This window comes from Ixodes scapularis, unplaced genomic scaffold (genome assembly GCF_016920785.2).
Source record: "Ixodes scapularis isolate PalLabHiFi unplaced genomic scaffold, ASM1692078v2 PGA_scaffold9__187_contigs__length_104089568, whole genome shotgun sequence".
Lineage (NCBI taxonomy): Eukaryota > Metazoa > Arthropoda > Arachnida > Ixodida > Ixodidae > Ixodes > Ixodes scapularis.
Genome location: NW_024609884.1, coordinates 78,508,852 through 78,521,502, shown reverse-complemented (window position 1 = coordinate 78,521,502; position 12,651 = coordinate 78,508,852). Strand labels below are relative to the sequence as shown.

The following is a 12,651-nucleotide window of genomic DNA, read 5'->3' as shown; positions in this document are numbered from 1 at the left end:
TGGGTCGCGTGAGCTTTGTTAACTTCTGCGATTATTTTATGATACAATGGGCACGCTGTAGGCATCAGCAATATATTATCGGACTCTGAGATGTGGGCAAACAAATTTCAATATATTTTGTATGGATTCCCGAACAACTGTTGCCACCTACACGTGTCCCAGAGGGCTGACCAGCGTCGCTCTTTATAATTCTATTTTTCTTGTTATTACCTTTTTTTCTGAAGTCGTCAGCCTTGTCGTTCGGCCCAGCCCTTTGAAATAGTAATGCGCGTTCAAGTGTCGAGCTGCAGAACTATCAATGCATTTTTTTTTTTTTACAGCGGTGTATTAAGGGGCCCTGTAATCATATTTAAGCTTCTACCTTTTTGCGGTTTCCATGTCTCTTGGTGTTCTGGCAAGCCAGCGGGCACGGAGAGAGTAGCTAAATATCAGTGCGTCATATTTTAACCGGACGACGGGGAAACCTCCTCCACCCATGGGGGCGACCCGCGGTGCCGAAAGTGCGCGATATGTGACGTCTTTGGTCCTGGGCTTACTACTGGTCAGAGCCACTAAAAGCTTCTTTTTGGTCGAAATACAAAATATTAGAGGCGCGAACCGTTTCAATTATATATAAACGTAGTTTTTGTTCACTATTTTAGATTAGAAAAGAAACAAATGCAGTTTAGAAAGTACGGAAACAAGAAATGACCCGTTGACATACCCGCAACCAAGCGGTGGAAAAGGCGGCGCATACTAGAAAGGTGTTGTGAGATCAGGCACCAACGAGCGGCAAGAGTAGAAAGGTCCCGGATGTACGCGGCGGCGCTGCGGTCGTATGGACTGCAGGATCCGACCCGTTCCGAGCGTTTTCAAGGCCTTCGGCGAGCAGCTTTGGGTTGCGGCTTGACCTTTTGGCGGTATGGCAGCGCGAAGTGGCTCCCGTTCTGAACTAATCTTTACCCCGTGTTTGCTGTAGTTTGTGGCCAATGAAATGCCATGCCGAATTAGTGTTGAAACGCGCAGCAAATGCAATGCGAGCCGCCCTGGCTGCCCGCTTCATACAACCTAGCCAGAAGATGCTTTAGTGGCGCCCCCTCAAGCCGTCGACACGGAGTGCGGTAGCCGTGACCGCTCGCTGAGCTCACTACCCTTCCTCTAGTTCACGGCCACTCAAGCAACCAAAAACGTCATGACGGAGGTTATTTTTGCTTGTTTTTGTCATTTTAATTTTTCTATAACTTTTAAAATAAAGCGAAATTCGAGAAAAGAAAAGTTTAACTAAGTTACTACGTTCAGTGCGCTCAGGTTCGGTGCAAATTAAAAACCAGTAAAAAAGTCCTTGCAGGCCTGGGACGCCGTGACGACAGTGACGCTCGCGTTCGCTCGTGCTTTTTGCCAGTATTTCTACGGCCGACCACCAGGATCGCGACAACAGCATGACACTCCGGCTTCTGTGACGTCATTTGTTGCCACTTTGGGACCACTTTTGATGAATGGGCAGCATAGGACGCTAAACACACCAGTCGAAGACGCGATCCAGGCACCATACCTCTGTCCATCCTAAATATTCTTTTTCTTTCAGTCGCCAACGGTTCTGTGCGACTGGACATTTAAAACTGTGCCGCGCCAGTTTTATCAGCTGTGTACATTCCATGGCGTCAATGTGATCGGAGTTTGCACAGTTACTTTGCCTCGGGTTTGCAGCCTGTTATTTGCGAAGTCCGAAAGTGCTTACCTGCACCTCTCCAATGTAAGTTCGATGTCATCAGCCATTCGTCGATAAATATACAGGGCGTTTGCTTTATTCAAACAAATTCTTTATACAAATCGATGCTTGAGAGCGGATATATGATAATTAAAAGATAAAGTAATCATTCAACATATCACGACGGTTATCCCCTTATCTAATGTCCCCGTGGCCTGATAAATCTATTGTAAAGACGGCACTCGTCTAACTTTCACCCTCTTCAAAACAAAATCTGTTCAAATTAATATTAAGCACCCTGAGTATGTTTAAAGCGCGATAATAGCTAAACATTTTTATTTGCATACTCTGATGCTGTGTTCGTGATTTATCACGCAGGCCCTTGTCCACATCGCCGGGCGCCATGGACGAGGTTTATTGTAACTGACTTTGAGTTGGCTGGCGATTGACGCGTTGCGTCGCGTGTTTCAAACCAGCATATTCCACGCTTTTTTTTTTTTTTTTTCACTTGTCTCAAAATATTTTTTTGGCGTGTGAAGAAGACAGGGATTTAAACCCTGTACGTGAACGACACCACGTTTGCGAGCTCCGTGCGGCTTTTCTGCGCGCTATCCTTCCTGCCTTCTCATCGAATTCGTCGGGGGCGCACTCTTTACCGTTTCATTAGCAGTTTCGTAATTTTAGTTAAAAATTCTAGCAGGCGCAATTATTAGTTTTGCTGTTGTTTATATCCAGCGGTATAAGCAGATCAAGCCCAGCTTTCCGGCGCAGCCAGCTGCGCTCCTGAAATGGTTCGAGAATAACTACGTGGTCGAGAAACCCCGGACACTTTCCCAATGGCCTGGTCGTCCGCGCGCCACGGTTTTCCCCTGACCTATGGTCCGTACACCTACTCATGAACCAGGGCCACCCGAGGGGACACAACTATGTAGGGAGTTGGCACGCGCGTTTCCTGAAGGTGGTAGGAAGTGCACACCCGGGGATCTGGAAATACTTGGTCTGCATGGCCGCCGAACGCAAGGCCACCGAGGACAAGCTGGAGAGAGTGCTTCCAAAACCCACCCTGCCAAAAAAAGGCAAAAAAAAAGAACTACCAAAGGATTGCTTTTTTGTGCCAAAATTGACGCAAAATGAGCGTACCAGATTTTCTCAGAGCGATTTTTTCACCATCTTAAACACTAAGGAGTGTGGACTTGTAACATAGTGTTGAGAAATAGAAGTCATTTAATTCCAAAGCTGATCTCATTTGTTTTTCTTGCACGCTGGAACCCAGCTGGAGGTGACCTGTTGCAGACCCTTCGTGCAGCTTTCGTCCCAATAGGGTTTGAAAAATAAAAAATGAAAAAAAATAAAGCAGATAAGTTACTTTGAGCATAAAGTTGATAATCAGAGTATTGTTATATTTGATTTCGAGTGTGCGGTCCTGTCAGTTTAATGTTTTTCCGTGAACAAGCCTTGAACTAAACGTAAGGGCGCAAACGAGGTGTTGTAAGTTGCACGTGACTGAAACACCGCGACAGCAAGTAAAGAACGGCAGAGGCACTTAAAAGTCTTTTAAGTGTCTGTCCTTCTTTACTTGCAGGCTCGGAGTTTCAGTCATGTGCATGAGTAAAGCTTTTCAGAAAGTCGCATACCCAATCACCTGCTGTTATTTAGTTACCGTCTATGTTTCAGTAGCCGAATTTTTGGAGGAAAAGTGCCAATTGTGGTAATTTTATTTCTTGTCATTTGACACAACCTTCAAAACAATTTCACTAGTGAATAAAAAAAAAAACGCGAAGTAAAACATCTATAAGGCATTGTTATGTTCCAAAACTCGGTGCAGAGAAATTCGATTGAACGGCCCTTTGCGATTCGATTAAACGGCGTTCGATGAAAGGTCCATTCACTCGATAAAACAGAGTTCGCTGAAATGTCTGCTACCCACTTTGAACATATATGTCTGCATTTTTGATTTCGTAGTAAAAAAGTTAAAAGAAGTAACGTGAAAAGTAAGAAATTACCTTCTGGTAATTTTTCAGTTACTTTTGTGATGCATTAATAGATTACTGTAATCAGTCACATTTTCATTTAATTGTAATTGTTATCGGTTATTTTGTTTTTCAATAACGCGTAGTAGACTGTGCCCACCGAAACCACCGAAATCCTAACGCACGAACTACACATTTTGTGCTCCCAGGATTTTTAAGAATGATCGTGACAAGTTGAATTTTTTTCTAGGCTAAACACTACATTAAAAAAAAAAAAGAAGCTTCCCGATTCGTTATCAAACGAAGCGGACGCAAGAATACGAATGGGGCGTACCAATTAGCCTGATAATAGCTTAAATTTACTTATGTAGTTTTCTTTTAAATGGTCGCTATAGCACACAATTTCAATAAAGCAAGATAGACTGTCGGAGTGTTCAGGAATTCAAAGTCTGCTCGCTCTCTGGTGACGAATTTGGTTCCCGGACATTTCATGGAACGCCGTTTTATCGAAGCTGTTTCATCGAACGCCGTTTCAACAAATGTTTTTTTCAAAGTAAAATAGCTTACTCAAGTTCAACTACGCAACGATGAACTCGTGTGACAGTTTTCATGTCCTCATTGTAGTGAACTCTAACGTTTTGATGGTTTCTGATTTGTCACTTCTATCGTTTTAGGTTTTTTAGCGTTTTTTACAGGGTCCGTGTGCATACTCTGCACTTGGTTGGTTCGACGAAAATTATCCCTGGAGAAGGGGAAGAAGGGGGACAAAGGACCAATCCAAATCTCCAAACACAGCTAGGTAACTGATGTCCGACCGAAAAATCCGCCTGGTTCGGGTATCGAACCCGGGACCTCTCCATTTCCAGTGGAGCGCTCTACCAACTGAGCTAACCATGGAGTTAGACGTCAGTAGAGCAAACGGGTTTTATCAGCCGCCACCAGTCTAACACCAAAAAGGGTGAAGCTTGTTGGTGTTGACTGATTGAAGGGTGAAGCGTGTTGGTTGTTGGCTAACACCACAAGGGTGAACTAACCCCTGGTTAGCTCAGTTGGTAAAGCGCTCCACTGGAAATGGAGAGGTCCCGGGTTCGATACACGGACCAGGCGGATTTTCCGGTCGCGCACCAGCTACCTAGCTGTGTTTGGAGATTTGTATTTGTCCTTTGTCCCCCGTAACCTTCTCCAGGGATCAGTTTCGTCATTCTTGTCCAGCTCGCTTGCACCTTCGCATTTTAATTGCATTATTAATGGTTGGTTTTGTCGCTGATAGTATAGACGCACAGAAGGATGACCAATGACCTGACGTTGCGTTTATTGCGCACTTGTTTGGGCTCCATCGTTTGTAGTGTCGGCTGCCCTTTGCATTGTGGTGAAACAAGTTGAATCTTGGAGAAAAGCTCACTGGAGAAAAGCTCACCGGAGGAAAGCTCACCGGAGAAAAACTCACCGGAGAAAAGCTCAATCACTTCTGTGTGGGTTCGGAGAAAAGCTCATTAGTCTTCATACAGACCCGGAGAAAACCTCACCTCGAATTAAATTATTATTTAAAGGGGCCGTTTGCAGGGTAGTGCTACTTTTATCACCTACGTTTGTGCTCCGAATGAGCAATTTCCACAGCACTAGCAGTTTTAACGGCAACCACTAAAACGAAACAAAAACAAAAGTATCGTTCGTTTATGTTGACAGTGTTACGCAGTGTGGACACGTCGACTGCATTGCGCTACGTTGAGTCGTACTAGATCTGATCACGTATGGGCACCGACGCGTGGATCCGATCCAAAAAGGAATGCGTGGGAGCTCTTACGCATTCCTTCTGGGATTCCACTTGCAGATACTTTCCTTCGCTGGTCGAGTGAAGCGAGAATGCAAAACTTTCATGCGAGATATCCACGCGATGTTTGACACATACGATTGATTTCCTCGGATCGGTGCCCCTATCTGGTCAGATCTTGTGCGATGCGTGCATACCCGGTCCTATTGGTTCATCGTCTGCCTAGCTAAACATGGCACACATGGAGATCTACCATACTCCCACAGCACGATCATCGCGGTTAAATATGAGTCGCACCGCCGTCGCCACGCCAGCCGCGCTCGGCCAGCCCGCACTTGCTCGGTCGCTCGGTCGGCCCGGTCCCCACCATCCAGACGAACGTGTTCCAAAATTTACTCTATCTCACTCTCGGGTAAAGGCATTGTACCCGTTGAGTTCGAAAACTTATCCGCGTCCAGCATTTCTGTATCTGTCTTGTCACGTGACTTGATCTGCCGGAATAACTCTGATCCATTTGAATAAGATTGGAACACAATTCCAGATGTCCCGTCTGCTGACCGTGATCTGGCCAATCTCATCTGGCCCACCTCTTGGCGCAGCCATCTTAACGTCACGTGATAACTAATGTGGTAAAAGGGCAAGATGGTGGAAACCGGGGGGGTTGAAAGGGGGGGGGGGGGGGGGGGGTGCCATTTCGGCTGCAGGCCGTGGGTTCCGGTTTGCCGCTCTAAGGTACTCAAGCTCTTCGGGGATGCGTGCTGGTATACCAGTTGCTGAGCCTGTCTAGTGTGTTGGCTTCACTGAGCGACACAAATTATTCCTCTTTTTACGAGGATGGTAGGGTGTTATGCGCAGGTCACCTCTTTATCCTGAAAGCAAAAACGATGTTTAGCGTAATACTTACGCCATCAGCCACGTTTTAATTCTGGAACGAAACTAAAACTAACCTCTATTTTGAATTTAATTTCTCAGTATAGGTGTTAATTTCGGATTCTTTCAAAACTCAAGATGTGGCTCACAGCGTAACTATTGAGTTAAAGGTGTTGTTCGCGGAAATATTATTTTATGGCATACGTGCCCGATCCAGACACTTCAAAATATTTTGGTGTTCAGTGTCCATTAAAGACAGGGTCATTCATACACTCAAGAGGTAACATAGAATATTTATTTGTTTAAAAATCAGCGCTGATATGTGTCTGTTCTTGATGCCTTTTCTCGTTCAGATAATTGTAATGTGAAATAATGAATTGCGGGTCATGTCATAGTGTTTGGGTATTCAGATGATTAAATGCTTTCACATTATATTCAGGAAAAAAATAATAAAAGCATTCAAATTTTACAAAATATCACCACGGGTGATGAGTCCAGAATATGTTCACAAAAGGTATAAATTAAGAAACTCTGTTCACAATACCAAAAATCTAAAGACGGAATCCGAGTCAGACAGCAGAAGAGAGAGAGCGTGTGTGTGTGTGTGTGTGTGTGTGTGTGTGTGTGTGTGTGTGTGTGTGTGTGTTTTAAAGCGACACGTGACGCATATTCTGGAAAGACTGTTGTGTTTAAATGACGTATTTTTGTGATCATGGCGTTTATGAAGGCCTACATTGCCGCAATTTGTATTATTAATAACAATACAATTAAGATACTTTAATGCGTAGTTCTTCAAATTCTAATATAATTTGTTGCTTATGATCTAATTTCAAACACGCGAACAAGTATGGCAATCAAAGCTAGGCGAGTTATCATCACTGGTGCCAATTGCGGCATTTTTAATTAGCAAGGTATAAAACAAAAATAGTTTGAAATCAATCAAAAACATTCTAGCTAGTCTGAGAAATTCAAGTAAAATTACATTAATTGCGGGTAAAGCATACAATGCCATCAAAGTTGTGACTTTCGAAACTCGGCAAAACTTCTAAAGTCGCCGCTAATCCTTCCGTAACAAATGCCCCCCCCCCCCCCCCCTCTTTCCCACCGCAAACAAAAAAAAAAAATTCCGTTTTTGTATTTTTTAATTAGCAATATTTTCAGAACCTCTTGCTTCTTTAATTTTTTCGCGCCGTCGTTTTACCACTCTCGGCCCTTTCCAGTTCGAAAAAAAACGTCTACCCCGCAGTGTTGGAAACCGATGAAACAGTAGTGAGTTTTAGTGTTGCGTATACGAGCCAACACAAGCACTGTGTGTTCGCGTTAGCGTCGCGTGTTCGACACCGCGCGTGCGCGGAGCCCAAAATTGCGGTCTTGGATTGGAGCATGGCGACGACGCGCATGCGCAGCGTGGAGTATGCAACTCCAAAGACTCTGCTATACTTCGACGTTGGACGTAGCAAACGCGGCATAGCGCAGCGGACACCGATACTGATTGGTCGCATATATCGAGTTCCTGCTCGCCGGCCAATGAAAGGACCACGTTCTGCGCTACGCTGCGCTACGCTGCGCTACGCTGCGCTACGCTGCGCTACGCTGCACTCGACGTCGGAGTGTAACATACCCTTTACACAAACGCACAGCCCTTGCGTTTGCATGTATACACAATACTAAAACTCTCTAATGCTGGCTGCAGCATTACATTGGAACAGTGAAGAGCGTTGTTTGCATTCGGAAATTACATTTCACGAGCCATGATCGCGAGCAGTTCCGCCATGCTCGCTAAGCCAGAGAACATGGGGAAACTCACTGGAGCGTTTCTCGTTTTGTCCGCGGGAGGGCGAGCAACGAACTGGAGACGCGAATATTTTCTGGTAAATGGATGACAGGTCAACAGCGACGTATTGATTAGTTTTTTGTTGTTTTTTTGGGGGAAGAGGGTGGAAGTGGCTGGGATGTCCATGACTTGAGGTGCGGAGGGGGCGTTCACGAATCACAATACATGTGTATATTGCCTCGCGCGTCTCCGGGCAGGCGCGTCCGTGGCCGAATGGTTATCGTGCTTGGCTCCCCGCGCAAAAGGGCCGACGTTCAATGCCAGCGAGTGAAAACGTTTTTGTTATTTCTGCAAATGTCGCGTTCTCGTAAATTCGAGAACCCTGTTGCTTGTTCGAGGTCCGAATGTTCTACGCGCCGAACCTGCTACGCCGATTGTTTCAAACGCCCACGAGTGTACATAAGGGGCTCAGCGTGGCGAGCCGAAGTCAGTCTCCTTTTAGCGCTCGACCCTTGCGGTTACGCCGACTCCTACGCTTGCGACACCCCTACTATTAATGCGAAAGCGTTAGCCGTACAGTGCAGCGAAGCCGGCGGCGTCGGTAACAGCAAAAAACTGCATCTAAATTCCCATTTTCATATTGGCTGAGCGAAACGGCCCCTAAAGTTCCATTGGCTGCGACGCGTCTTATCAGATACTTCGTCACTGAAGCCAGCGAGGCCGCTCGAGGTCAAAGCGGCCGCGCCCAGAAATAAATAAAACATAAAGAAAAGCCCAGCAACGCATATGCATCGTCACGTAAGCCGTTGTGAAGCCCGCGGGTATCGCCGCACCTGCGCAGTGAGAGAGTGTGATGTCACCGCCGGAGCGACGTGTGCAAAAAGGAAGACGCTGCAACTCAAGAAGGCAGGGCGAAGATAAGACGGGCCGGGGAGAAGGAAGCAGACGGAATGCTAAAGAAGAGGGGGAAACCTCTCTTTAGCGTTCCGTGTCCTTTTTCTTCCCCGGCCCGTCTTACCCTCGCCCTACCTTCATGAGGGCGCGTGTAGACGAAGTCCACCGTCTTTGTCAAGTCTCGGAATACACGGTGGGCGGTTTGCGCGGGGCACCACCGCTTTCCCTGCCGGCGCTGCGGCCGCTTCTGCTCGTCTTGGCGCCGAGAATGCTTTCGCATACACAACTCATAAGAAGTGCTTTTTCTCTTTTGTCTTCTCGGCACAAGTTCACAACATTAAACGTTCAGTTTCTTCAGTTTCTCATCGGCCTATTTGCGGAGTCGTCAGTCCCATCCGTGACAGAATTATATGGTCGGCTATATTTCGGGGAAAAGGGGGGGGGGGGGGGGGGGAAGGAGCTGAAAACCTTATAACCCCCCCCCCCCCTCACTAGCTGTGCCACTGCCAATCAGTTCCCCTCCCCTAGCAAGGTGGCCAGGAGAAGACAGGTACAACCGAACATCCACGAGATACGTAGACACGGCCGCCCTTCACACCCACTCGTTTACAGGAGGCCAGCGAGAAACAAAACCATCAATGAATTTCTGCTTTCCTAACTCGATGATCCAAACCAGTGGTTCTCAAATGCGGCTCCACGGACCCTTTGGGATTCGCGAAGGCATTCTAGGGGTCCGCGAAGCTCTGCCTCATCAGTCAAGCCCGGCAATAAAAGTTTTCTTTTTTTTTCAAATTGGGAAGAAAAGTTCAAATTTTCGGGTGAGTTTTCTCGTATGTATGTCAATGAGAGAGGTCTCCTTCACACAGCTCCCAATTATCCATTTATTAAATAATTATCATATTTAACCTATACATTTACCTTCCCCTGACTACAACCGAGGTCCTCCATGATCTCCGCCGACCTACAAGGGGTCCGCGAAACATCAACGGTTGAGAACCACTGATCTAAACAATTGCCAGGGGGGTTGGATGATGCGGGTCAAGAGCTTTGCCGGAATACCTAGCCGATTTGCAAAACTCTTTCCAAAAAATTTCTAATTGACCACACAAAGTATGCTTCGATTGACACCGGTAGCTGCTCCGTTGTGGAAAGGCGTGTGAAGGAGATTTGATTCAGTCAGTGTACTGTTACAATGTTTGCAATGTCTTCGTTTCTGCATGTGCGGGCTTAGCACCAACGCATAAACTGAATAGGCGAATGGGTCTTTCATATTGCAGGGGACTGTACACGAGAACGTAACCTGGGCGGCGGCGGTGGGGAGGGGAGGGAGCGTGTCCGCGCCCCGCGACGACGTGGGTATTTCTCAACGACGGCTGCCGGAAAAGTGGGGAGGGGAGGAAGGGAGAGCGTCGCCGGAGCAAGAGCAGCGGCTGCCTTCAGGGGCGAAATAAGGGGGGAGGGGGAGAGAGCCTTGTCGTGAGGAACAACGGGGAGAGGGAGAGCAGTGCATCTATTGTAGAGTCGGGTTTTGCGTTCCTACATGACCATTTTTGGAAGGGAAAGTGCACTAACAGCTTCCGCTGTAAGAAGTTCCAGTTGCCTTTGGAAGGAGCGCTGCAGAGGTCATGGTCTTTTCCTAGGATGATGACATCTGTACGTACAGCAGCATGAGAACAGGGTGCAACCGGATTGAAAACTCTACCGTGTTGGTCATTGGAACTCCTTGGTACGTGCAAACAAGCAAAAGAAACAAACGGAAATACACAGTATCGATCTTTGACCTTAAAAAGACAAATACGTACTTCTGTTCTACATATCCGAATTCAACGTAGTTTTTTTTTCTTTTGTGCAGCTTTTTTTTAGTTTATCAAAAGGCATCAACGCCTACGGAAGTCAGGACCAGACTCCAGAGAGAGAGACAGGGCGAGATGCGCCGCGTCTGTCTGCCTGGTTCTTGTCCGCGGCGGTGCTATATTTCTTTTACATGAGAACCGAATGTACCCACAGGCGGCCCAGGTGACCACTCCGAAGTACTTTTTGTTTTTCTCAAATTTCGACCCCAAATTCGGCGAGCCGTGTTCCCGAGCCCGGTCCGCGCACTCTCCTCGCATTCAGTCCCACCTTGCGGACAGCGATGTCGAGGGCGGGCTTGACGATCCGGTAGTCGAAGCTGCGGGTCAGGTCCTTGCTGAGAATGAACGTGTCCATGATCTTGGCCACGAAGCGTCCGTCGGCGGGGTCCACGAAGCGGGCGTCCCAGCGGGTCCGGTTGCGGGCGGGCTCGCTGCCCAGCTCGAGCTCCACGTAGTCGGGGGTCGCCGGGTTGTCATCCTCGGGCAGGCCCAGCGCAGTCAGGAGCTGCAGCGTCGCAGCCAGCAGCGGCCAGCGCATGTTCGCCTCTGCGCTGCCCTCGCGCCAATATCGCGGCTCCTGTTGACAGCACGCGTTTGCTCAGCGCCGCTTCCGGGCGGACTCGGCGCTACGCGCGGCTCTACCTCTGCTGCGCATCCCTGGACTTCCCCTTTCTCCCCTTGCTATCCGTGGGCTTCCTCCTCCGCGCCTTCATTTTTACTGTCCTTTCGTTTTAATGCCGCCATCTGCGCGCCGTAGACGGACCGCTGCGCGCGAGAGAGAGCGCCCAAAGGCAAGCTGGCCTTCGCGCGTTGGCTGTTGGCAGGAGCCTTCTCGGAAGAATATCCGCAGCACCGCTCAGGCTTGAGCGGCCCGATTTCAAAACGCGTTAGGGGACCAATATTGGACTCGCACGCTCTCCTTCGGTTGACACGAACGTTTATTGACAGTCCGCTCCTATATGCGCAGCGCAGGTTCGTCTTCTTGCACAGGGGTTGCGATGATGTCAGAACACCGAACTCTTATTGGCCGGTTGAAAAAAACAAATAATGGGTAGACCTCGAGGCATTTAATATTGAGGTCTACCCACTATCCCTCGAATCAAAGCCAATCAGAGCTCGGTGTCGTTCTGATGTCGCCTCAAGTCCTGCGTAAAAAGCAGACGGCTTGCTCTCCGCGTAAGGTTCACACCGCCTCGAGCGGCTCCGTGTCACGAGTGAAAAGTCGGACGCTGTCAATGACCTTGTGTAGTGTCCATCCCGGATTCCAGTAATGTTATGACAGCATCGAAGTTTGATCGGTTTGGGGTGGGGTTCGATCAACTTCGATGCTTTAACTCGACCTCGTGGGTGCCAGAATGCAGACAAGGCAGCCGCCAGCGGGCATCCTCGGAGAACGAGTGGGACCGAGGGAACAATGACACCGGCTTCCCTTCCTGCTGTCGGCTTTCGTGAGAACGTAATAAATGTCGACGGGCTTTGACCGGGGCGGTTTCGATATTGCGGTCGGGCTTCAGTCTAAATGGAAGTCGACGTTCCCCATTTGAAACACGTTCCATTTATTGATCGCGATCGCAAAGCTCAGAGAAGCGCCGCGCTGGCAACCGTGGGCTGCATCGCTGATCGACCCGTGGTCTGCAACCCGGAGCCTAGATGGCGCTGCCAGCTGAAGTCTTACTCGAGCCTCGGAGCACGGTCAATAGAAGGCAGCTCTGTGCTGTCGTCGCTGGAGCCCGCCGTGGATCGCTTGGAGCTCTTCGGGGAGGTGACGAAGGGGCTTTGCGATACCCAAAAACTCGCCCGACATAAAATTGTTGACCAAAAGCGTGGATTTA

At 48.2% G+C, this 12,651-nt stretch overlaps 1 protein-coding gene across 1 annotated transcript in view; it reads right to left on the bottom strand.

Moving 5' to 3' along the window:
• LOC8038704 (atrial natriuretic peptide receptor 1-like) overlaps nucleotides 1-11,357 on the bottom strand; it is a 92,144-nt gene extending 80,787 nt beyond the window's left edge. The window contains exon 1 of the mRNA XM_029993610.2: nucleotides 11,088-11,357. Coding sequence (XP_029849470.1) covers nucleotides 11,088-11,357 — 270 coding nt within the window. The remainder of the gene's footprint in view (nucleotides 1-11,087) is intronic.
• Between the last annotated feature and the right edge of the window lie 1,294 nt (nucleotides 11,358-12,651).